The 26094-nt window shown below is 31.5% G+C and overlaps 3 protein-coding genes across 10 annotated transcripts in view; 1 reads left to right on the forward strand and 2 right to left on the reverse strand.

The window, feature by feature from the left end:
* The first annotated feature begins 789 nt into the window (after positions 1-789).
* LOC123009746 (ras GTPase-activating protein 1) lies at positions 790-14028 on the forward strand. The gene is made up of 9 exons (XM_044406255.1): positions 790-1450; positions 4492-4747; positions 7878-8089; positions 8137-8439; positions 10191-10540; positions 10586-10777; positions 11083-11512; positions 11582-11866; positions 13120-14028. Exons 1-9 carry the CDS (start codon positions 971-973, stop codon positions 13396-13398), a joined length of 2787 nt encoding a protein of 928 aa, XP_044262190.1. The 5' UTR covers positions 790-970; the 3' UTR covers positions 13399-14028.
* Positions 13574-14543, reverse strand: LOC123009748 (protein kish-A). The gene is made up of 3 exons (XM_044406256.1): positions 14393-14543; positions 14232-14341; positions 13574-14178 (listed from the first exon to the last, which is right to left on the reverse strand). Exons 1-3 carry the CDS (start codon positions 14393-14395, stop codon positions 14073-14075), a joined length of 219 nt encoding a protein of 72 aa, XP_044262191.1. The 5' UTR covers positions 14396-14543; the 3' UTR covers positions 13574-14072.
* Positions 14544-15489: 946 nt separating this feature from the next.
* The window catches only part of LOC123010234 (protein sickie), a 146572-nt gene continuing 135967 nt past the window's right edge, over positions 15490-26094 (reverse strand). For 5 of the 8 annotated variants that reach the window (XM_044406946.1, XM_044406945.1, XM_044406944.1 and 2 more), the window contains 8 exons: positions 25498-25581; positions 22617-22784; positions 20375-20623; positions 20097-20317; positions 18249-18424; positions 17869-18190; positions 16374-16819; positions 15490-16317 (listed from right to left, as the gene is read on the reverse strand). In XM_044406946.1, coding sequence (XP_044262881.1) covers positions 15926-16317; positions 16374-16819; positions 17869-18190; positions 18249-18424; positions 20097-20317; positions 20375-20623; positions 22617-22784; positions 25498-25581 — 2058 coding nt within the window. In that variant the 3' untranslated portion in view covers positions 15490-15925. The remainder of the gene's footprint in view (positions 16318-16373; positions 16820-17868; positions 18191-18248; positions 18425-20096; positions 20318-20374; positions 20624-22616; positions 22785-25497; positions 25582-26094) is intronic. The other 3 variants (XM_044406950.1, XM_044406952.1, XM_044406951.1) reach the window with 1 other exon arrangement.

Below are 26094 nucleotides of genomic sequence, written 5' to 3' on the forward strand. Positions count from 1 at the left end.
AACTTAATTTTAAATGACAGACGGATTACTTTAATTAGAAGTTTGAATTTGGTTTTACAAGTTGTTAAACATTACTAATAAAAATAAGTTTAGTGTAATGAAATTTTTAATTAATGAATAAGTAATTATCATGACAAAAAGCAAAAAAGTGGCCAAGTTTTATCTACAATCTTTAAAACATATTTTTTTTTGAAAAAAAATTAAAAAAATAATTCTAGTAGGCACTGGGAGTGTCAACAGAATAGAGAAAACATTTCAAAATTTAACATCTTTGTTGTTTGAGTGATAGCTTACTTGTTATTGCAAAAAACACTGGTGATTTTTTTAGTGATTGCCAATTTAATTCTAAATCACAGACCACTTTCATTAAAAGTTTAAATTCGGGTGTCCCAGTTGTTAAACATTATTAATAAAAATTTTAATAAATAAATAAATAATTATTATGAGAAAGAGCAAAAAGGTTTAATGAAGATACCAAAACACTTTTTTTTATTAAAAAAATTAACATAATTTTTTCTCCTGTAGCCGTAATGTCAACAAAATGGAGGAAACATTTTGTTTAATATTTTTTACGTTCATTAATTAAATTGATATTAATTTTTAGTGTAATTGTGGTCACTTATACCAAAATAGATTTGTATCGAAATTGTCATTATATTTACATAGACAAATAAAAAAAATAATGGCGTTTATTGTAAACAAGCTCAATACAAATAAATAATAATCGCTCTACTTTTGTTACTTTAATGTTCTATTTCATCAATTGTCAAATTGTGTGTCCAGGTGGCAACGCCGCTTTCCTGAGTCACTCATCGGAATTTGTCAAAATAATTTTGCTCGTTCCCCTCACTCAGTCAAATAATCGTTTCGCGAAACATCAATAAACCATTCATGACTTCTCTCATAATGTTGTCAAGTTAAGGTTAAGTCATTTTAGTAATCGTCAAATTCGATGGTTTAAAGTGTCGAAATGGCCGATTTGATACGCGCAGGAAGCGGACATGGGGCTGTGCTGAAAGATAAGTTGGGCTCGCCGAGCACCGGAAGTGAGGATGGCAACGAGCAAGACACCCAGGGGGCCACCAAGGCCGAGCCTGACGAGACCGACTTGGGGGACTCTGCCCCGTTTGCCCCCTCGGAGACGCTGTGGTACCACGGGAGACTGGACAGGTACCAGGCCGAGGAGCGTCTGTGGATTTCCAACAAACTCGGGAGTTATCTAGTGAGGGAGAGTGACCGGAAACCGGGCTCCTATGTGTTGTCCTTTTTGGGGCGCACTGGGATGAACCATTTTAGGATTACGGCCGTTTGTGGCGATTTTTACATAGGGGGGAGACAGTTTGTGTCTTTGAATGATCTGGTTGGATATTATACGGAAAAGAGTGATCTGTTGAAGAGGGAACGGTTGGTACATCCGGTGCCACCTCCGGAGCCAGTTAATGATAAAAAGGTCAGTTGGTTGTGATAAGAGAGTATGAAAGTGATAATGGATGGATGGAAATTGAGCAATTTGGTCAAATTGCAACACTGACAATTATTTTTAATTGCTGGTTATTATTGTGTTGACATTTGAGACAATAGGTGACCTGGAAGTAATTGATTCATCACTGTAGGGGTGGTTCATAAGTGATCTTTGAAACTAAGAAATTTACAAATAGTTATTATAAGAGCAAGAAGCGAAGCTGAGTGCTTTAATAAAACCGAACGCTGTAAAATACCTAACGCAAGGTGGCGAAAAAAAACTAATTGTGTTTTTACTATAAAGTATTTTTTTTTATTCTCTGAATGCCTAAAATGTTTGTGTTATTTTCCTGCACGACGTGCGGTAATCTTGGTAGGTTTCATTGTAACAATGAAATTTCGTAGCTGTCAAAAAGGAATAGATATGTCAAATTACAGTTATCAATACCAAAAAAAATAATAAAAACGTGGCCAAGAATTCTATGAAAATTTTTATGAACGTATGTCGTGGATAATAACGTTAGTTAATTGTCAAATTTTTTTAACACCATCTTGCGTTAAAGTGATAGTTTACATTATTAAAAAAAAAACAATGAAAACTCTTGTATAATAATGATTGACTATTGCAAAAATCATATCGTAAGTGTTTTTGTTGGACGCGATGTATTTATTTTTTGATAACAATAGTTTTCAACCGTAAACGTCTCAAAAATCACCACATTTATGACTAGATGTCACAAGTAAAAGTTTTACCTTTTACCCTTGGAGTAAAAATGTATTTTTTTGCACTTAAGCGTTTTTACTTTTACCGTAACATTATTGACATTACCAATGTTGTTTTTTTCTTGTCTCTTTTGCTACTTCAGCAATTTTTGGAGAGGTACATTGTAAATCATCAGCATTCGACATTTTGCACTACTAACTGTTTATAAGCGGTATTATGATTTCATTACTTGCAAAGCATCCTGATTATTTTGTTCATTTACTTGCTAATTATAATGTTGCTCTTTATTCACTGTCTGAATACACCTTGTATACAGGCTGCGCCAGAACTCGCGCCCCAGAGAAAAACGCCAAATAAGATAAGATACCAGGATTATGGAAAAATGTAAAAAAAAAATTATCTATAAAAATTTCGAAGTTATGAGAATGAATTTTGCACTTTGATTCTATTTATTTCTGTTGGAAAAATAATTTTCCAAGTTTTTTTGCTATAGGCTATTAGAAGAGGAAACAAGGAAACTATATCCTAAATTGTAACTCTGTTTAATGTTATTTGTGGCTTTTATTGGCAAAATTTTTGTGCCTTTACTAAATAATTGTAAAAAAACATATACAAGATCATCAGTATCATTAAATAGACATAAAAAATGTCAAATGTCAAAAAATAAATGTCATAATTTTTTGACAGATAGAATTTTTTAAACGTTTTTTCCAAGTTCTTGGTATCTTACCTTATTTAAAATTTTTCTCTGGCGCATCCTGTATGTTATTCGTAGTAAAAGTGAGTTTGTGACTCAGCTGAATTATTTGCCTCACTACGTTCGGCAAAATAAACGTACAACTTCGTCCCATAAACTATCACTTGTACTCCTAATAACATAATATACTATCGATTATTATTAGTTGATTTATTTGTAAATTTCTGTGTGAGATTCTGAAATTTTTTTTTGCTGTTTTTGAATATTTTTATTGGCACTTTCCTATTCAAAAAAAATCAAATTTAAAATCTACTTGTTTCGATCTTACTTTTTCGTCTAATTACGTTTTTCAAGTACCGTATTACAAAAATCTGATCTGTTTGTGACGACTATTTGATTATTAAAATTTTTTGTAATAATTATGATGTTGAAAAAACTGATTTTATATTATGCATTCTAAAATTAACAGTTTTACGTATCTTATCATTTATACAATGTTATTGTAGGTGTTGTATCATAAAAATATTTTTTTTATGATATAATGCACTTTTTGCTTTTATTCAGTGATTCGAAACAAAAACAGAAATCACAACAAATTAAAATTTTTGTTTTTATCTTTTGAGTCTAATTATGTAATTTTATGTCAAATTATAGCTTAATTGTTATGTTTGTTACTTCCATTTTTTTGTATTATAAATAATCACTTTTAATGTTTTTGTCCATCACTTTTGACATACGTTTTTATAGACACTTTGTATTATCTGAGCCACACATTGGCAAACATCCAAACTTTGATGTGACATTAGATGGGGATATTTCATGAAATTTTCGATACTTTGAGATAAATTTAATAGTGCAGATAGCATAAATTGCATTTTAGTCGAAAATCCTTTTATTATTATATCGCATTCGTTTGAAACGCTATATTTAATGAAACTGGCTTTAATATCGGATTGATTTCTGTTAAAAATATAAAACCCTATCTAGATTATGTCTAACTTTACAAACCGTACACGTAATCCAAATGTACAGACAATAAATCAATAAGTGACCGTAAAGTGGAGATGTGTTTGGAATCAAAATTAATTTTTATGAAATCAAATCAAAGACCAAATAAAAATTTCACAATTTCATAGCAACAAGTGTGACAACTGATAAAACAAAATGTACATATTTCAATATTTTGACCAATTATTTTTATTTATTCGTATTTTTATATTTTCTATATAGGGTGCTTCAGAACTCGCATCCCAGAAAAAAATTTCAAGTAAGATACCAGGAACATGGAAAAAATTTTGACATTTGATATTTTTTATGTCTTTTTAATGTTACTGATGATCTTGCATATGTTTTTTCATAATTATTTAGTAACAAATAAAAGCCACAAATAACGTTAAATTTAAAGTAAATTAAATTTAAACTCTCATAACTTCGAAATTTTTAGAGATAGAATTTTTTAACATTTTTTCTATGTTCGTGGTATACCTTAAATGGCATTTGTGGCGCGAGTTCTGAAACAGCCTGATTTGATTCGTTTCTTTTTTCTTTCCTTCTTTCTTTCTTTCTCTATATCTTTCTTCCTCTCTCAACGGCAACATTTTCGCTATAGAGGGTGGTCGCAATTCTGCCCTACACGAAAATGCCGGACACCGACGAGCTAACATTCAAAAAAGGCGATATTTTCTTCGTCCACAACGACATGGGCAACGGCTGGTTATGGGTTACAGCCCATCGAACGGGCGAACAAGGAATGATTTTCCGGGAATTGGTGGAAGATCTGGATGACAGCATCGATCCGAATACGGTTTTTCCCTGGTTTCATCCCAACTGTACGAAAAACGAAGCTGTCGATTTACTCGTCAAAGGTAAATTTGGACATTCACCTTAACCGAATTTTTCGCTGACTAATAAATATACATAACTGATTCATTAATTAGCTTCTTGTAACTGTATTTATGATATTCGAATCATTCTTAATATTTGACTCGGACAGCGAAAGGAGAAAGATTCTTCGTTGAGGAGTTTTGAATAATTTTTTTAAGTATTGGAAAAATCGACTCGGAAATTAAGTTTTATGAATGGTAATATCGTAAAGTGTGACGGAACGTATATGAAATTGAATAACGTAACGGTTCAGTTTTCAATCAACTAATAAATTCATTGATAAAAAATGAATGAGGCAATTAACAAAATTTGTTTTTTATTGTGTAAAATATACAGAAACCTTTCAATTCTTTCAGACAAAAAAACCATAAAAATCATTTTCTCGTTCCTGCTAACATTCCGTTTTTTTTTCCGGTGCGCTTTCCAGCAGCGCGACTCGTATATAAATCAATTACAGTTCACTCTTCATCGCTCCAAAACAATTAATTTTTTTATTGCGTAGTATGGAAAATTGTACAACCTACGGAACATTTTGCAAATGACAGATCTGATCCTGTTTTGTGCAGAATTAATTGATAAATAATGAAATTACGTGCGAGAGTAGATTTAATCAAATTTTTTTAACGCCTACATGGATTGGTCAGTTATACAGTAAACGATTTTTGAGCCTTTTTTTGAGTTATAATTGACCACCCTCCAATTTAATAGACCTGTACAATTTATTTATTTTGTTTAGATTGACAAGTTCTAAGAAAGTAGTTTTTCGAAATCTTTAATTTTTAAAATATCTAAATTTGACCTGTCACGATACAAAATATGAGGGCGAGTTTTTCAACTGTATTTCTAAAATTTCTATTAAAGTATCGTTTAAGGTTGAAAAAAAAAAACAAAAAGTTTTGAAAACTTTAATTTAACTTCTAGAGAAATTACATTTGCTACCAAAATTAGGAGAACAATTGTCTTCGAGTGTGAATCTTTTAAATCTACTGCAAAAAATCTGTTAAAAAAAGGTTTAATGAAAAGGAGAATCAGAAAAGTTCTACAAGTTTTGGAAATTCTAGTTTAATTAATTCATAGTGAAAGCAGATTTTGTTTCACTGTTCACGTCATTTGCTACTTCTAAAATTCTAAAAGTGTAGCAAATTCTAATGTATCAGGAGTTTTTTACTTCTGAAACACCAAAATTTTAAAATTTCTGTTAAAGTATTGTTTAATTTTGAAAAAAATAAGAAAAAAAAATTAAATTCATTTCTAGAGAAATTACATTTGCTAATTAAATATGTAAATCTGTACAAAAATTAGGAGAACTATTGTCTACAGGTACAGAATACGAGAGAGAATTTTCTAAATTTATGGCTAAAAAATCCGTTAAAAGAATATGTAATGACGAGGAAAATCAGAAAAGTTCTACAAGTTTTGCAGGTTTTTGTATCTTCTATTTTTATTGTGAAATTGTTCAGAAAGCAGAGTTTCTTCTACCTTTTATATCTTCTAATTCTAAAATGTCTATCTAAATCTAAACCAAAAGTAAATGTTAGAAGAACGTTTAATACAAAAAATATAATAAAAAATATTTTCTGTTTAAAAAATTCTTAATTGATACTGTCACGTCATTTTCTGCTTCTAAAATTCTAAAAGTGGTAAATTCTAATGTTTTCAGGAATTTTTGTACTTCTGAAATACCAAAATGTGATTGAAACATAAAGTAAAATTCTGTCAACGGTTTTTTATGTCGAGGAAAATCAGGAAAGTTTTGAAAATTGTCGTTCTACCGTTGATTGTTCATAAAGTAGTTTTTCACAATTTTTTACTTCTAAAATATTGAAATTTGAACCAGAATTGAATAAACAGTTGTCTCCCAGGACAGAATAGAAAAAAAACCTAATTTTACTTTTTGAAATAATTACTCAAAAAACACCTAAACAAAAATTACTACAGATGTAGAGCGCATAAATGAATCTTGTAAAGCTGCTTACAAAACTTCTAATAAAAGAACATGTAATGTAGAAAAATCAAAAAAGTTTTAGAAGTTTCAGTACTATGTTTTTTAATGAAATTTAAAACGCAGACTTTGTTCCATTTTTTACTCCATCATCTAATTTTAAATCAAAATTAGAACAACAATTGTCTACAGATACAGAACGAGAGTAAGTCTTCTAAATCTACTTCTTAAATTTATGTTAAAAAACATTTAAGACTGAGGATTTTTTTTTTAATCTTTCAGATTTAAGGAATTATTCTTAAAAGTGAAATTATTCAGAAAGTAGAAAGTGCTTAACAGTAGGGTTTTAAATCTTTTTTCTAAAGAAGTTATTCATAAAATAGATTTAGAACAAAAATCTACATAAAAAAAAAATAGAAAAAAAGTATTTCGAACTTTAAATTCTTTTTCATAAAGAATTGTTTCGATAACTAAAAAAATTAAATACAATTTTAATTGATTCGAAATAGAGCACACAAATTAGTTTTTCGTTTGTACAACACTAAATTATGAAAATTTCACAAAGTTAATTACCATTCAATTAATTTGTTTCGAGTTGTTGTAATTGCGAACATTTTACCCTAGTTCTCACAATTCAGATGTATATCAGAGAACGATAATTTCGTAACAAAAAACATCCCATAGTCGAGCATGGGAAAACAGAAATGCCAACGAAATTGTTGCTCAAATTGCAGAACAACAAAGAATAAAAGTGTGATCTTAAGAAGAAAAAAACAAAGCAATTTTCGGGGCAAATAATCGCAAAATTACTAAAAACCGGATATTTAACATGTTTTGTTCTTTTTATCAACACAAAATATTCAATATTCAGATTTTGTCTATCGGTGCGGTTTTTTTTTCTCGTTTTTTTTTTGTACTTTTTACCATGTTTTTCTACTTTTTTTTATAAAATGACAAGGTGTCAGCTACCACCTGTAGTTTTCACGAAATTCTATTTTTAAAATGCTAATCAGCAAGTTACAACACCTGCTTATCACTAATTTATATTTTATAATAGAAATAATAATAATAAAAAACTTTTGGACCATTTTACGAAGTGGATGTTGGTTTGTCTACCATTCATTTTTTCTTCTCTGTGCTGGCAACTTGACAACTCTTAATTTTCACAGCCGGTCCTGGAAGTTTCCTCGTGCGCCCCAGCGACAACTCCCCCGGCGACTACTCGTTATTTTTCCACATAAACAATCAAATCCAACGATTTCGAATCGAGAAAAAAGGAGTACGCTACCTTATGGGGGGCCGCATTTTCGAATGTCTCGATGCTGTCATCAACCGATATCGAAAGGAGCAAATCGTCGAAGGATACACATTGCAACATCCTGTGAGTATTAAAAAAATCGATTTTTTTGAGTCAATTTTTGGGACTAGTTGGTCGTCGACGGGAGCAAACAACTAGATTGGGTACCAGATAATCCAAAAGTCAAATCTGAAGCTGAGAAAATCTACGCCACTTTGCGTGAATGTCGTGACCAAGCCGGCTTGAAAAAAATGCGAGGTATCAAACATCAAGGTTTTCTACATCGAAAATCGGATAAAGCGGCCAAAAAGTGGAAACTTTTGTATTTCGCATTGGTGGTCGACGGGACCGATACGCATCTTTATTTGTACGAAAACCCCAAAAGGACGAAGCCCAAAGGCCTCATCGACCTCTCCTGCGCCTATCTCTACCAGGTAAGTTGGCAACAATGAAAATTTGACGTAAGATATGTCAAAACTTTGTTTGTTTTTTTTTTAATATTTAAACGTCTCTAATTTTTGAATTAAGTTGGCAACAATGAAAATTTGACATAAGATAATATGTCAACATTTTTTTTTGTATATTTAAGTCTCAAATTTTTAAATTAAGTTGGCAACAATGAAAATTTGACATAGGTAAGTCAAAACTTTATTGGTATTTTTTTTAAATCTGATATGAATCTCTAATTTTTCAATTAAGTAGACAACGATAAAAGTTTGACATAAGATATGTCAAAAGTTATATAAAATGTTATTTTTTTATAGATATCTACAAAAAACAATGAAAATTTAACATAAGATATGTCAAAACTCTATTTTGTATTTTTTAAATTTGTAAAAGTCTATGAAAATGTGACTTAAGATATGCTCGAGATTTGTCAAAATTTATTTTTGAATTCGTTTTAATTTCTAAAAGTCTGATTTTTTAATTAAGTTGGCAACAACGAAAATTTGACCTAAAATATGTCAAAACTTTATTTCGTTTTTTTTTTTTAATTTTTAGAAGTCTAATTTTCGTCTCTAATTTTTGAATTAAGTTGGCAACAATAAAAATTTCACACAAGATAATATGTCAACATTTTTTTTAAATATCCTAGTCTCAAACTCCGTCTCAGATTTTTAAATGAAGTTGGCAACAATGAAAATTTGACATAAGATATTATGTTAAAAGTTTATTTTGTATATTTTTTAATCTCTAAATGTTTTTTGATTTAAGTTAAGTGTATAACAGTGAAAATTTTATAACTATAAAATATGTTAAAATTTTATTTTTTTTTAAATACATTCCTAAAAAACAATGAAAATTTGACATAAGATATGCCAAAACTGTTATTTTGTATATATTTTTTAATCTCTAAACGTCTTCAATTTTTGATTTAAGTTGGCAACAATGAAATTTTGCTCTAAGATGTCAAAACTTTGTTTTGTATTTTTTTTAATCTTTAAACGTCTCTAATTTTTAATTTAAATTGGCAATAAGGAAAATTTGACATAGATAAGACAAAACTTTATTGGTACATTTTTAAAAATTTTTAATAAGAGTTTCTAATTTTTAAATTAAGCAGACAACGATGAAAATTTGATATAAGATATGTCGAAACTTTATATTTTAGTTTTTTTTTTCATTTTTAAACATCTCTAATTTTTAAATTAAGTTGACAACAATGAAAGTTTGACATAAGATATGTCAAAAGTTTATTTTGTATGTATTTTAATCTCTAAATGTCTTTAATTTTTGAATTAAGTTGGTAGCAATGAACATTTTATACTATAAAATATATTAAAATTTAATTTTTTTAAAATACATATCTAAAAAAACATAGAAAATTTGGTAAAAGATATGTCAAAACTCTATTTTTAATCTCTAAATTTCTTAAATTTTTGAATTAAGTTGATAACAATGAAAATTTTACGTAAGATACTTCAAAACTTCATTTTGTATTTTTTTACATCTCTTAAAGTCTATGAAAATGTGACTTAGGATATGCTCGAGATTTACCAAAATTTTGTTTTGAATTTTTTTTAATTTCGAAAAGTCTGATTTTGGAATTAAGTTGGCAACAACGAAAATTTGACATAAGATTTGTCATTCCTTATTTTTTATTTTTTTAGTTTCTTAAAGTCTAATTTTTGAATTAAGTTGGCAATAGTAAAATATGTCAAAACTCCATTTTGGATTTTTTTAGGTCCACGATAGCCTGTGGGAGCGCCCCCATTGTTTGCAAATCGTGGAGCGCGCTCTTCCCTGTCTTGCGACGGTTACTCATCTCGCAGCGCCCTCTACCGAGGAGTGTCAAGGATGGGTGAACGCCTTAAAACCTCTCTGTGTTCCCCAATTGAGTCGGGCCACGTGTAAAGTACCCCGACTTCGTGAATTACGATGTTTGACTTTACATATTTTGGACGCTCACAGGCTGCCATATAAACTAGTGCCACAACCATACGTTACCATACAATTCAATAATCAAGTGAGAATTGCCAGGACGAGGGCCAAGTCCGGTCCTGATCCGGTATGGGACGAGGAGTTTGTTTTTGAGTAAGTTTTTAGGGAATTTTTTTTTTTGGTAATTGTTTTTTTCAGTGATGTGCCATGTGATGTAGTTTCTTTTACTTTGACTGTACATAATAAAGGGAAGCGGGGGAAAGACACGGAAGTGGCTGAACTTCATGTCGACTTGGCAACGTTGGGGAATGGAGAGGAGAAGGAGGAGTGGTATACTTTGTCAGGGTTGACGCCTATGGGGGAGTGGGGATCGCTTAGGTTAAGGACGAGGTAAGTCAAAAATTATCAAACTTTGACTTCAAAATTAAGTTGGCAACATGAACTGTCAAATTCATGCGTCACATTTTTATAGTCTATTGTGATTTTCGAGGTGTTGCCAACTGAATTTCAAAGTCACAGGCCATTTTGATCAAGTGAAAATTTTATGAACGTATGTCTTGTTTAAATTATAATGTCAAATTATTTAAGAACAAATTTGACAGAAAACTGACGGGTATTGACGCTATTATCCACGACTTACGTTCATAAAATTTTCAGAGGACTCTTGACCACATTTAATTTTTCCGTTTCGGTAGATATTTGCACGATTTGGTGATGCCGGCCGAAGAATACAGCCCCTTGCAGCAGTTACTCCTGCAGCCGGGCCTGGCTTCGGTCAAGACCCTAGCCGAGATGTCTCACGCAGATCGGGCCCCCCTGGCGACGGCCCTGTTGCGAGTTTTCAGGGCTGAGGGCCGCGAAACTGAACTTTTAATTGAGTTGAATTCGGCTGAAATCGAACGTGAAACTGAAACATCGACGTTATTCCGTGCCGCGTCACTTTCCACCACTTTGATGGATTTGTACATGAGGGCAGAATGTAGAGGTTTTCTGCACGCTGCTGTTCTCGAAACGGTATTACGTTTATTGGACAGTAAACAAAGTGCGGAATTGAATCCGGCGAAAATGGATTCGTTGGATGATGCGTGCAGTAATGCCGAGTTTTTGTTACAAGTCTTGGATCAGGTAAGCAAAAATTTTATAGCACGAAGCGGAGAAGCTGAGTGTTTTAATAAAATTGAACATTTTTTTTAGGTGGCTTTGAGTATATTCATGTCAGCCGAGGCATGCCCCCGTTCAGTTCGTTACATCTGTGGCTGTCTCCAAAAGGTAGTGGGGGCGAAATGGCCAGATGAGCGCCATGTCCGGGCTAGAGTCGTTTCCGGTTTCATTTTTCTACGTCTTTTATGTCCCGCATTGCTCAACCCGAGACAATTCGGGCTTGTCAACGAACAACCATCACCTTCGGCCACCAGAAGCCTCGTCATGGTTGCCAAATGTCTGCAAAATCTCGCCAATTTGGTCGAATTCGGCGGAAAAGTACGTTAAAAAGTCTGAACAAAGTGGGCTCTATTACGAAATTAAGTTGGCAACAATGAATAATGCGAGATTGGATACGCAGTGTTGTCAAATTCAAATCAAACTTCTAATCAAACGCGGTTCTGAGTTTGAAATTAAGTTGGCAACATTGAATAATGAAGAATTGAATCTATACTCTTTTCATTTTAATGTGCATCTAGTAGGTTGTAGAAATCTAAATGCATCTTTAATTTAAAGGCAGATTCACACAAAAAATGTCATTTAATGTCAATCAGAACAAATTTAATCACATCAATATTGACAAAAATCTTTAAGTTTGCTATCCTATGTTTATTACGTTGTTAATTTTAATTATTTTTTGCTACCTGGAGTACACATTTATTTGAAAAAGTAATTTTAGGGATTAAGACTGTTTGAATTCTCGCATTTTTGCCACCTTAAAATGATCTCTTTTATCAGTCTTTAACTGCTACGCGGTATTTGTAGTGAGTGTTGCCAAATTAAGATTGAAATTTATTAAATTTCTGATCAAGGAGACCCCATTTTGAAATTAAGTTGGCAACATTGAATGATGTAGAGATAATTGAATCTGTTAACACCACTTCAAGTTGTGATATCAGGTGACGGCAATCCCAGCGGTGGCCTCTTAAAAGTGAATGACAATTGCTTATAAAACTGTAACGTTTATATTTCACATTATATTGACAGTCATGGTTGCCAAATTCAGTTTTTAAAATTTTCAAAATGACTGACATCTCGGTAAGCGTAGAAAATGTAACAGACTTTAATTTTAGTTCGAAAAAAGTTACAAATGTAAACATGCTTTAGATGACTACACTTCATAAAAATGACATTACAGTGGAATTCTGTCAGAAAAAATAACATAACAACGGGGGACAGAAAGAAAAATGGGATAAAAAATACACAAAAATCTTTTAAAGAAATTAACAAACTGTGAAATAGACGCATTTTCAACCATTGGCTGCAATGGTACAAAAATAAACAACCTAGAACTGTCGAAGCACCAATGTTGCCATCTTAAATTTGAATTTCCATGACCTATCGAGATGTCAATCATTTTGAAATGCTCAATACTTAATTTGAAAGTGAATGACAGTTGCTTGTAAAACTGTGACGTTTATTTTTGACAATCATGGTTGCCAAATTAAGATTTGAAATTTGTGGCCTACTTGATCCTTGATTTACAGTGATTGTTGCCAACCTAATTTCGAAGTTTTTTTGTGTGGTTCCAGGAGCCGTACATGGAGGTGGTGAACCCGTTTATTTTGAAGAACAAGGAGCGCATGGTGGTGTTCCTCGACCACTTGTCGAACGTTCCCGACCCCGGGGAGCCCCGCCTAATTAGTAAACCTGATACTGCCAAAGAATTAGCGACTCTGCACCATATCTGCGTTGCGCACCTTTCCGAATTGCAGGCGGTGGCGAAGGTCAATTCCAATATTAAGACTTTGGTCACCGTTACCGAAATGTTGGCTACACACAAACAAAAGTATCTCGAGATGATAAGATAGTAGTTAGGTTGAGTTGGGGGTTCAGTGGGGGTTTTCAAAATTTCGATTTTGTACTTAGATTGATATCGGGGATTGTGGCATTTAGTTGTTGAAATGAACACCACTGATTATGCTGTAGGATGTGTACACATAGGTTGGTTAGCATGTGATGTGCTCTCTTATAGTAATCAAAATCTAGACTGTATTATTTTTTATTACAAGACTGTCATTAAAAAAAGTAAATTCTAAGTCAGTAGGTTGCCTATCGTGGAACAGTTAGTTATTAATCGATTTCAGTGTCAAACTTCTATCCAATATTTTTATTTATTTACACGTTGACTGAGACAGGAGTTTCATATTTAAGACTTTTGTCTGTGAGGTATTAAATTCTTTGCTTTCATTCTTTCGTCAAGCATAGAATCTAATAAGCACCCCTATTTAGGATCAAGTGTTAAATTGAAAATTGTACCAAGTCAAAATTATAGTCAAAAACAAGCAATTTTTTGTAGTTTCTAAGTCTAAAACTCTCAGGTGATACATTTTAATGTCACTATAATTTTCAATTTAACATTATTTGTATGTAGACGAGTGTATACTATCTCATTGATATTTACATGTACTTTTATATTAAAATTTTATCCATTCACTTGACACTTTGTTTTATTAAATATGTTCAAAAATCGGTTATAACCACTTTACCTGACAAATAAAATTGAAAATGCCATTGTTAAGCATGCGACAGCCACCCAAGGCGACTTTCTTTCCCCAATTCGGGCGCATTTCCAGAATGTGCCCATTAACCTAAAATTTAGGGTTAATTTCCCCAATTTGTACCAATGGTGGCAAGAACTTACCCAACTTTATTTCGGTCCATAATACTGGGGAAAAGGGACCTAAGGTACGCACAAGTGCAAATAATTAGTAAAACTACTGTTAGCAAACTTTGGAAGTTGAAGAGGGCTGACTGAAATATAAACTTGCATTACAAGAGAAAGTACAACATTTTACTGTTTACCATTGTTTATCTGTGGAGCGATGCTTAAACCGTAATTTCTAACAAGTTAAGAGCCGTTTACTCTTGATAACAAATCTTCATAATAATGGTAAAAAGTGGGGTTATGTGTGCTTCCATTACGTGTCATTCAAGGGGCGTCAAATTCAAAAAAATTAATAAATCTTGAAAACCTCTGCGTTTCTGTAAACCTAATATTTATTCCTGATATTCGAGAAATGATCGTTTTTAAAAATATGGAATACCTCTTTGGGTTTATGTGATCCTAATACTTACTCCTGATATTTCATAAAAAGGCAACATTTTCAATTTTAGAAATATGGATATACCTCCTCGCCTTCATGTGATCCTGGTACTAACTCCTGATTTGAAAAAATCGCAAAATTTTTAGTTTTAAAAATATGAAATACCTCCTCACGTTTATGTGATCCTAATATCTACGCCTGATATTTCGAAAAATGGCGCAAAATTTTCAATTTTAGAAATATGGATATACCTCCTCGCATTCATGTGATCCTGGTACTAACTCCTGATTTCAAAAATCGCAAAATTTTCAATTTTAGAAATATGGAATACCTCCTCGCGTTCACGTGATCCTGATACCCATTCCTGATATTTCAAAAAATTGCAAAATTTTTAGTTTTAAAAATATGGAATACCTCCTCATGTTTATGTGATCCTAATAATTACTCCTGATATTTCATAAAATGACGCAAAATTTTCAATTTTAGAAATATGGAATACCTCCTCGCGTTCATGTGATCCTGGTTCTAACTCCTGATTCGAAAATCGTAAAATTTTCAATTTTAAAAATATGGAATACCTCCTCGCGTTTTTGTTATCCCAATACTTACTCCTGACATTCGAAAAATAACAAAAATTTTTAATTTTAAACATGAAATACCTCCTCGCGTTTTTGTGATCCTAATACTACTCCTGCTACTTTGAGAATACTGAAAATTTTAGCAAAAATTGTACTTTTTTTCCAAGAACTTTTAGGTACATATTCCAGAAAAATCTACCTTTCTGTGATTCACAGTGAAAGCTTTCAAGAGGGTTTCGCGAGGTAAAAAAGTGCAAAATGTTTGAAATAATTTATTGGCAATTTACAATTTGTATAAAAGTTATTAAAACATTTTACATTATAAATACAATAAACATAGGCATAGAAAATTTCATTCTGTATAAATGTATAATATAAATAACATATTTACACAATTGGTTATCTGACCAGAAAATACTCATTAAAACACAGACAAAACTAAGAAATATACATAGTGTTTTAAAAAAAATCCTCTAAAAACAAACATTCGTGTATATTTCTTATTAAACAAGACAACAAACAGCATTCTGTATAACATTACAAGTGAAAAAATGGTGAAGCACTTTGTTATAGTCGTTAGGTATTGAATGCTACCATTAATTAGTCGTTCATTTTATATAAACCGTTCTGCTTGTATTACTTTTGATTAACAACACACTTAAAAAAATCGAATCAGCGAACAATTTATATAAAATAGCTTTGATTATCCAATATTAAGAAACACTTTCGGTTCCGACATTGCTCCCATGCGTCAGATTCGAATCCAGACTATTACAATCCGAATCGTTCGAATGCGGACTCGAATAATTGGCAGCTTCTTGCAAACGCATGAGCATATTCAACAGGGGATCCCCCTCGTTTTCGGCTTGCGCTGTAGGCCCACTCTCCAGTCCCACATCTTTGGCTGTTATACTCGTCAAACCTTGAGGCGGCGCCCCCGGCCAGGGGTACGTATCGAGGACAAACTGCGCCGGGTCGGTCCAGGGGGCCCTCCGCCCGTACAACTGCAGCCCCTCTCGGGCCGCCTCGCGCAAATAGGGGGCCAAAGAGTAGTTCCACACATCGGCGAACCACGCCCTAGCCGCGTCCAACTCCAACGGACAACCTACAAAAAAAAACATTTTTTATAATGGGAGAAAAAATAAAGTATGAAACACTTACTCAAAAACAACCTCGGACCAATGGCCACATCCCCCGAGCTGTGTGTCTCAAGGAAGGCGTTTAAGTGTTGCCAAACCCGGGGGAGCCACCCTAAAATGGCTGCAAGTTCGGGTTGGGGCCCTTGCTCGAGCTCCAAAGTGGCGAGACGGCGTCGGAGGACGCGTCCGAGGAGGCCCCGCGCCGGCTCCATATGGGGGGCTACCAACACCCACCGGAAACCATGCTGGAGTTGGAGACTGGTCGCAGAACAGGCTGATTGGGCCATGGTCCCCAAAAGACAAGGCAAGTTGCGAGGGAGGGACCCCAGGGCGTCCACCAAGGGGCCCGCTTTGTGCAAATTGTCCAAAACCACCACGCATGGGAGCACACTGTTGTCTCCAGCGGCCGCTTGCTCGCTCAAATGGGATAAATACTGGCGGAGCTCCTTCGCTGACTTGTTGTCAACACTGAAACAATTCATTTACTGTCAAAAAAAGAAGAAAAAAAAAAAAAGAAAGCACAAAACAATTTACCACTGTCAAAAAAGAAGAAAAAAAGAAGCAAAAGGAGATAAAAAAGAAAAAAAAGAAAAGAAAGCAAAAAAAGAAAATAAAAAACAAGGAAAAAAAAAGAAAAAGAGATGGAACATAACGTAACATATCTTTATTAATGCGAACACCATACAGGTTTTGCACATGTCAAATAAACAAAGTATACATACAGGGTGATTCTTAAATAGACCGACAAAATTTTATCCTTGGTAGTATCAAATGAGAACATGCTGGAAAAAATATTTAAAAAAAAATCTTTGTTTAACCGTTCTCCAAATAAAATTTATTAAAGTTATTTTCGAAGTAAAGCGTACGCCACTGATGTGTTCATAAATAGTATTAGCACAGGTAGTGGAAACCATGGTATTAATTTGATAAAAATGTACTTGATCATTGCAACAATTCATAAACGCCGTAAGTGGCACGGATCAAGAGGGTTTTGCCCTTACAAGATATAAACGTAAAAAGGTTACAGTTTGTCTCCATTTATCCTTGGGAAGTTGTGATAAAATTTTGTTGGTCTATTTAAGAATCACCTTGTATAATTAATTAAATTTGTAATTTAAATATTCACCTATGCTATAGAAAGATTGGTTGATAAGAAGTTTCTTTATAACTTTTAAGAAAAAAGAAAAAAAAAGAATAAGAAGAGGATAAAATAAGAAAATCTATCTATCAAAAAAGAAAGAGAAAAAGGAGAAAAAAAGAATAAAAAGAGATTCAATAGAAAAAAAGAAAAGAAAGCAGAGAAGAAAATAAGAAAAAAAGAAGAAAAAATCAAAAAAATAAAAAGAAAATAAAAGAAAAAAAAAAGAAAAGAAAGCAGAAAACAATTTACCACTGATAAAAAAGAAGAAAAAGGTAAAAAAAGAACAAAAAAGGTAAAACAAAAATATAAAAAAAAAACAAATGAAGGAAAAAGAAGCAAAAAAAGAAAAAAAGTGAAAAAAAAGAAAAAAACTTACTTGAAAGTGGCCACCGCTTCGGCCGGGTCCCTCCCTTGCGCCTGCGCATGGAACTCCGCAAGTCTCGTCGCTAGATGCGTCTTCCCTGTGCCTGGGGCCCCACACAGGACGAGTCTCCGGTGCTCCGACAACAACGAAACTAGTCTTTGTGCCACTCCTTTTGGTATAAGCGCTTCAAAAGCTAAGGCAGCGATAGGTTGCAGTACGACGTGCAAAGTTGAGACTCTTCCAACAGCATAACCGACTGGTAGCAGGTCAGGGGGGCCCGAATCGGGCTTTCTCTCAGCTTCTCCCAACTTATAACTAGCAATGGAGTCACTTCCTGTCAAAATAATTTGGTTTTTTTTCGAGATTTTCAAGGGTTCAAGAATCACTCTTACCCAATCCTAGTCCTCCACCTGGATCAAGCCTCGCCACGTGTTGTTTGAAGGCCCTCCTCACGGTATTATCCAATTGGGCCCAAGAACACGAAGCCCCAATGCTGGTATGTGCTATAGATATTTCAGTAATTGCGTTTTCGCCGATTCCGTCGTAACTGTAATGTTCGGCGTAATACCTGTGAATAAAAAATTTGTTGGTAACACTGAATTGTGACGTATAAACTTGACAATTTATTATTTCAAACTCATAGGCATAACACATATAATATTAATAATAATTGTGACAAAGAAATCTGTTTTTGGTCAGAATCGGATATAGTGCAATACCTCAAAAACTATGCATCGTAGAGTATTTTAACCTATAGCATCGTGTTCAGCGCGTAATTTTACGTCTAGAAAACCATATTTCAAGCGTTCTTACAACTTAAAGTAAATTGACTATTTTTACTACTGCTCACCTTAAAAAACTCAAAAAAATCTTAATTTTTTGAACTTGACCCAATAAGTCTTTAAGGCCTCTAAAAATGTAAAAAACGTTACATGAAACAATTTTAAAGTTAAAAATTTTTTTGATTTTTGTCGAGATTTTGGTCGATTTTTAGCTAATAACTCCGGACTTATTGATGATAACCTCTTACGTTTGGTACCGTTGAAAAGAAATTTTAATTTTTTATCATATACAAAGAAGATCAGTTTTCTACGATAAATAGTCGAGAAAATTTCTGATAAAGTTAAAAATATTGAAAATATCTCGAAAAATATAAATTCAACTATAACCTCAAACCTATTACAAATTTTGCAGTTTTCTTGACGGCCAATCGATTCCCCAGAACATTTTACATACAGGGTGTAAATGCAGTTTCTTTTGAACGATAGACATTCATTTTTTTCTTTGATCCAAAAATATTTTCGACACTATAGGTGATTCCTATATAGGGTGGCGCAACAAAGTTTCTAGGTTTAAAAAGGTGTACAATAAAATAAGTAAGGTTTAGACCTACAAACCTTAGTTTTTTTAGAAAGCTTATTAAAAGCTCTACACGATGAAGTAATAACATACAGGGTGTTTCATTTGAAAAAAATCAAGTTACTTGATATTTTGCGAATGTCAACACTTTGTAGTAGTTGCAACAGATTGATTAAATTTCAACCATAATAATTTAGGACCAGACTCAGTAAAAATTGTTGTAATTGTTTTTATCCACTTTTTCTTTCTAGCAAAGCCGCTGCGATTTTTCAAAAATGGAACTTTTTTACAAAATTGCCCATAAATGATAAACAATCTATAATAGATCCATATAACCTAATATGGATTTTCTTAGAATTAAGAGCTCTTTCAAATAAGCGCATAATTAATATACCGAGATTTACAATAAGAAAACACGATGCAAGTGAAACTTTAATTATTTTATTTTTTTATTTTATTTTATTGTATTTATTTTTTCTTTTATTTTATTTAATTTTTTTCACTTTACCCATACTCCGCGGCCGGCTGTAACGCGACATGCTAATGCGAACGAAAAATTTTGTAGCCATGTATAAAATGTTCACTTTAAAATATAACTTTGTTGCGCCACCCTATATAGGAATCACCTATAATGACAAAAATATTTCTGGATCATAGAAAAAATGAATGTCTATCGTCCAAAAAAAAACGCATTTTGTTATCATCTTCACTGTCAGAGTAATCGAAGAAATACGGAGCTCTGAGACAGCTTGTATGTCTACGTCAAAATATTGTAACATTGAGACACCGTTTTGTCGCAATTTACAAAATAAAAAAAAGTGATGTTTTTGAACATGTCGCCAACTTAATTTGAAAGTCACAGACCACTTAAAAACGCTTACTTTTCGAAGCTGTGGGGCTGCCCCAGGTACACGCTGATGGCCACCCTCTTTCCGTCTTGCTCGGGCTCGGGGGGCGGCTCCTCGGTGGTGGGTATCAGGTCACTTAGGGCGTCTATACTATTGGAGCTTCTGGTGTCGGCTAATTCGGTGGGCATGTTTGTCGCTCCGTTGACCATTCGTTGTAACCGTTCATTGTTTTGCTTAAGACTAAGCATTTCGCTCTGTAAATTTTTTGAATGGTTATTTTTAGGGTATGAGGAGGGTGTGAATTGACTTACTCTCATTTTCATCACAGTGTCTTTCAAACTTTCTAACTGATGGGCGGAACTTAAGGCTTCAAGACGAATGTCGGTTAAAACGAGGTCTTTCTCGCGAAGTTGTTTTTGTAATTCGGCGACTTCTTGACCGGGGTCTGTGGGGGCGGGGGGTAGAGGACTGTGTTGGCGTTCGTTTTCGCCTTCGCTTTGGCATTGGACTTTTGTCACTTTGGCATTGCGGGAAAAGGCTTTCGTAAAAGAGCTACGCAACTAAAAAAAATCAAAAAAACTCTTCTTAACAAAAAACGATTACTAAACAATTAAAAAATAACAAGCAAATTTTTGGAAAAATCCTAGAATTTTTGGGTTAAGGATTCTTTTATTAACATTTCATAAATACTGGAAGTTTTAACACTACTTTTTCATTTTGAGCTTTAGGTATAAAAGTTTTAGAGGGTTTAATTTTTTTTCAAAATCTTACTTGAAACAAATGCCAATAATTTTTTTTCAAAATCTTGATTTTTTAAGAAATTCATGTTATAATTCTTAAATTTTTCCACTCAATTTTTGAAAAATAATTAATCATCTTAAATTTAGAGCTTTTGGGAAAGATTTACGTAACTTTCTTATTCAGTGTTTTCGTGTTTTTTTCGCAAAAACACCTTTTACTAATTTAAAGGTCTTACTTATTTTTTTCATTTTGACAAACTCATCAGTTTTAGAATTTAGATTTTAAGACAGGATTTATTTTGGAAAATGAAAGATAATAAAATAAAGATTTATTATTAACACAAAGTAAAATAAATCAAAAATTACTGATAAAGTTTTAATCAACATCAAAATATTTCAACGATTATTTTGTTTTATTTTTCAAATCTCGACTTTTTCATAAAATTTTGATATAATTCCTTATCACTTATAACTACTTTTTTGAAAAATATTAAATTATCTTGAATTCAACAATTTTCGTAACTTCCAAGCTTAAGGGTTTTTTATAAATTTTTTTTACAACATATAAGAACAAAAATAAGAGGTTTTTTAACAAGACCTCATCAGTTTTAATTTATATTTTGAGATACTTCTTCGAAAAATTAATTAAAAAATCAAGATTTACTATTAACCGAAACAAAAATCAAAAATCAGATATTCTGTAAAAAAAGTGGTAAATGAAACCAAATCCAAAATGTACTACAACATTTTTAACCAGCCAATACCACCCAATTATTTTGTTTTATTTTTAAAAACTCGCGACTTTTTCAGAAAATTTTGAAAAGATTGCCGTAAGTTTCTATAACTTTCGTTTTCTTTTGTGTTTTTTTTAGTATAAGAACAAATATATTCACTTTTCGAGATCACATCAGGTTTAGTTTTGACACACTTTTTCACAAATTAAAGATAATAAAACTAAGATTACTATTAACAGAAAATATAAAACAAATCAAAATTAAAGATTCTCAAAAAATAGTAGAAATGTTACTTATTATTTAAACGAGTATCTTGAAAACAACTCAAAAAATATCCCAGACCTTAAAATTTTACTTAGTTCTTGATACTAGAACGAAAACATTATTTTTCAAGATTTATCTTGATATTTTGTTTTATGGTCTTAGTTTTAAAATTCCGTGTTTTGACATAAATTATGAAAATTACTTAATGGAAAATTAAAAAAACTAAAAACGGAAACTAAGAAAAAATAAAGCATTACTCGTAACAATATTTATTATAAAACTACCTATTTTTTAACTTTTTACTATTGTATTGATTAAAATCGGTTAAAAATAAAAAACAGAAAAACCCAAACCTCATTTAGCTGAAAAATGGATTAGATCAGATTTAATTGGTAAAAATTTATGTACTATAATTTTCTATCCATTTTTTTGAATCAAATTACGAAATAACAACACGGAAGCGGCAAAACTAAAAAGATAAAGATAATTACACTAATGGAGTTAATGAACCCGAATATTAAATGAAGAATTAGTTTGAATAAGTAATGAGATAGCATGTTAAAAACATTTTTTTTGATTTGAAAAAGTAATAACAGAGACACAAACATTAAAGTAGGCTTAGTGTTGAAGGTAATTTTTGTTATCATTGCTGAAATATTTATTTTCAGGATTGATAGTGACGTCAAAACTACTAGAATAATAGAGATAACAAAAAAACTTTTTATTACGTAACAGCTTATCAGACTTTTATCTAATGAGTGTTGTAATTCCTAATTAGATAAATGTCACGTTCGGTGCGATAACAATCCACTCACCCATCCCTTTTTCTTCTTCTTTTCGTGTTTATCCAGACTACAAGCTGATGATAGACTTGAAACACTATCAGAGGACGGTTGTCTTGCTAATCCCGTTCCAATCCCGGCTTGTATCGACTGTGCCCTCAAAGCTTCCATTGCAGTTTTCAGTTCAGCCAATTCAGAATCCTGAAAAAACATATTTCAATTTCATAACGAGATCGTTTCTCAGAATTTCGAGTATCGTCGCGTTGAGAAAATAATCAAAAGATGACTTTGATATGAAGTTACGCCAGGTCATCATGAGTAGAGTAAAATCAAAATCTCTTAAAGACGATTTCGAACAAAAGCTGCACAATAGAGGATTGAAAGATTGGACTTCTTTGTGTTTCGTGTAGTCACTTTGATAATTTGGTTGAAGCCAAAGAAAAAAATTTTTTTCTGTAAATTATACAACGTAAGACATAACATACACCATATGTCTTCTTGCAATTTGCATAAAAAAGGTAAAATTATGCTGTATGCTGTTTGAAACATGTCGGAAAAAAATAATCAAAGAATGGTGCATAAATCCATAATTATTATAAATTCTTTAGGTTTCATTTAATTTAATTTAAACACAAGTTTTTCTAATTAAATCAGATTAATGACAATCAAATGAAAATTAACTGTATAATAGCCAGGTTTAAATTATAATTACCCATTTTGCAATGTATATTTATATCTAGTTAAACTAAACAATTCTGGAATCTAAAATGATATTTTTTCGAATGACAAAAGTATGTTTTTGAAATTAGTCAAAAATAAATCAACTTTTCACGATTGTCTTTGTCCAAAAATCTTAATTTAGTAAAAAGTACTTAATTATGTTGGTCATTAGCAAACTAATCTCATTAATTATAAGTTTCCGGATGACTTCAATTTTCTGTTGAATAATTTTTTATTTTCTGATATATACTTTTTTTACTCAAAACATGTACTTTTAAAGACAAAAACTGAATAGTTTTTGTTATCAGCCGTTTACTTGTCTTAGATAATATGAATAAAAATGTTCTATTTTATTTACAGCTTACTTAATTTAATTTAATTTTGTAAATTGCCTAAAATGAGCTTGTTAAAAAACAATTAATCGAAGAATCCAAAAATAATCAAATATACAGGTGTTCCAATTAAAAGACTAAAATTCCGGTGAAACAGAAAGCAGCATTGCAAAAAATGATGACAAAAAATGTTCAACTTTGTTTTAAGAAGTATTGTCATATTTTCAAAAACAATGGAGTTGTAGCTTGGGGCGTTTTTTATGATCCACCTGTATGTTAAGAAATTCAATAATTATTAATATTAATGATACTGCTTAAACAATTGTTTTGTTGTCTTATAATTTTCAATCATACTATCAAAATCTTAGTGTAAAATTTATTAAGATAAAGAGATTAAAATCACAAAACACTAATTACAAAAAAGGTGAGAAGTGAAAGTTTCTGTATTTTTATTAAAATTTAGAATTTTTATGAAGATCTTCGCTAAACTGTGGACCTTTTTAGATACAATGTGTTCCAATATTTTGAAAAACTTTCTAATTTTAAAGTGCAATTTTCGAAATTTTAACTTATAGTTTTCATTGATTACTTGACAATTTTAATTTAAAAATATCAAAATATTTTCATGAAAAAAAAATACAAAAAAGGTAAAAAGTCAAAGTTTCTTTATTTGAATTTTAATAGAATTTGAAATTTTTATGAGGATCTTAACATAATTTCACCAAACCTTTTTTTAGATACAAAGTGTTTCAAGGTTAGAAAGCTTTCTAATTTCTTAAAATGTAAGAATTTAAAATCAATATTTAATACAAAAAGACAAAGAAAAAAAAGAAACTTGAGATTCTTTAAAACAACATGAAAAAGATCCTTAAAAAGGAAATCATTGAAGGGTCAAAGTTCCTCTATTTTTATTAAGATTTTGAGTTTATCCGAAGATCTAAACTTATGTTATATTTTATCTCATCATCTTGAGCCACTTTACTGTTATTTTTGTGTTTCTAAAAAATATCTAAATATAAATTTGTAAAACGTCTCCTTAAACTGAATTTGTTATTCCCTTACGATAATCCGACGATTTTGAGTAATGTTTGTATTTCTATAGAAGATATGAAAATAATGGAAATAAGCCTTAAAATTATCAGGTTTTTTAACGACCTTAAAACACGATTTCTCTCTCAGTCTTGAACTTTTTAAAATAATATAATAACTTGTATTTCAAAATTATGAACGACTTATTAGTTTTTATGATAAAAAAGAAAACTTTTCTTTAAGAGATCATCAAAAACTATAATTAATAAAACCCTTTTTCAAATTTACTTCAATATTACATTTCATCATTTTTTGCTTAAACTTAAAATTGAACTATTTTTTGAGAAAACTAAGTGTTGAATGATACTATAAAAATGTGAATTTCTCAACAATATAAATTTTCGATTTTTTCTTGTTTCTGGTTTGTGCAATTTTATTTTTTCAAATGGTAACCCACTAGAAAACCTTTTTTTTACAAAGGTTATGATCTAGGATCTAGGATTACAACCATCTACATTTTAATCAATTTTTAACAAAAAAATTCTTTCTAATTCTTATTAATTATTATTTTCTAAAGACAAATGACAAAACCGCTTGGTTCCATACTTTTTGTTCACTCTGTATATTCTATATTTTTTCTTAATTTGCATTTTACCTTGTAAGTGCAGTTATACAAATTACTATTAAATCCTCTAAGAACCAACAAACGATTATTTCATTACAATTTTCTCAAAAATGTTGTTTTTCCCGTTTAAATAATTAATTTTTTTAAGTTTTTGGAAAACTAACTTACTACGAACATATGTACAACCCAAAAATTTCCCAAATCTCACCTTTTTCTCAGCTGTGGCTGTGAGATGTTGAAGTCTTTGCGTCATAGAAGACAGACTTTGCTCGAACGCTGATACCACATGAGCCTGCAACAAAGAATTTTCATTTCAATTAAAAAAATCCAGACATGTGTACTATAACCAGCAAATAAAGTATTCAATTCCGTCATTTCTCTATAAACAACGATGATACAAGCTATAAAATGTCATTAAACAAGTTTTATATTCAAGATTTGTTTCATCCAGAAAAAAATGCACGGAAATATACTACGACCCAGTTTAATAATAAATATCTTAATGGAGTCCTAAAGCAGTTCATAAATTTTAATAAAGTGAAGCAATAAATAATAAAAAAAAACTAGGTGAAACAATTCTGTTGACATTGGAATATTTATTGGCTTAAGTCAAAACTGCGCAACTACGAAGTGTTGACTTTTTTCACTTAAAAGGAATGACAATAATTAATAATGAGTAACATAGTAGCTTCTTTTCTTGTTGAAATTCGAACTGTGGGTGGTTGTGTTACAAAACAAAACTTGTCAAGGATACAAACATTTCATAATTGATTATATCATGCTTAGTTTGGACAGAAAATATTAA

The sequence above is a fragment of the Tribolium madens genome, unplaced genomic scaffold, assembly GCF_015345945.1.
Source record: "Tribolium madens isolate multiple individuals breed KSU strain unplaced genomic scaffold, Tmad_KSU_1.1 Scaffold_7;HRSCAF=85;Tcas5.2_LG10, whole genome shotgun sequence".
NCBI classification, from domain to species: Eukaryota; Metazoa; Arthropoda; class Insecta; order Coleoptera; family Tenebrionidae; genus Tribolium; species Tribolium madens.

What these genes read in the sequence shown, in the direction of transcription:
- LOC123009748 (XM_044406256.1), bottom strand. An exon ending in ATGGACCGAAATAAAGTTGG is followed by an intron (nt 14,179 to 14,231) that starts GTAAGTTCTTGC and finishes CCTAAATTTTAG; the next exon opens with GTTAATGGGCACATTCTGGA.
- LOC123009746 (XM_044406255.1), top strand. Translation starts at nt 971, where the DNA reads ATGGCCGATTTGATACGCGCAGGAAGCGGACATGGGGCTGTGCTGAAA. An exon ending in TCGCTTAGGTTAAGGACGAG is followed by an intron (nt 10,778 to 11,082) that starts GTAAGTCAAAAA and finishes CCGTTTCGGTAG; the next exon opens with ATATTTGCACGATTTGGTGA. An exon ending in TGGTCGAATTCGGCGGAAAA is followed by an intron (nt 11,867 to 13,119) that starts GTACGTTAAAAA and finishes GTGTGGTTCCAG; the next exon opens with GAGCCGTACATGGAGGTGGT.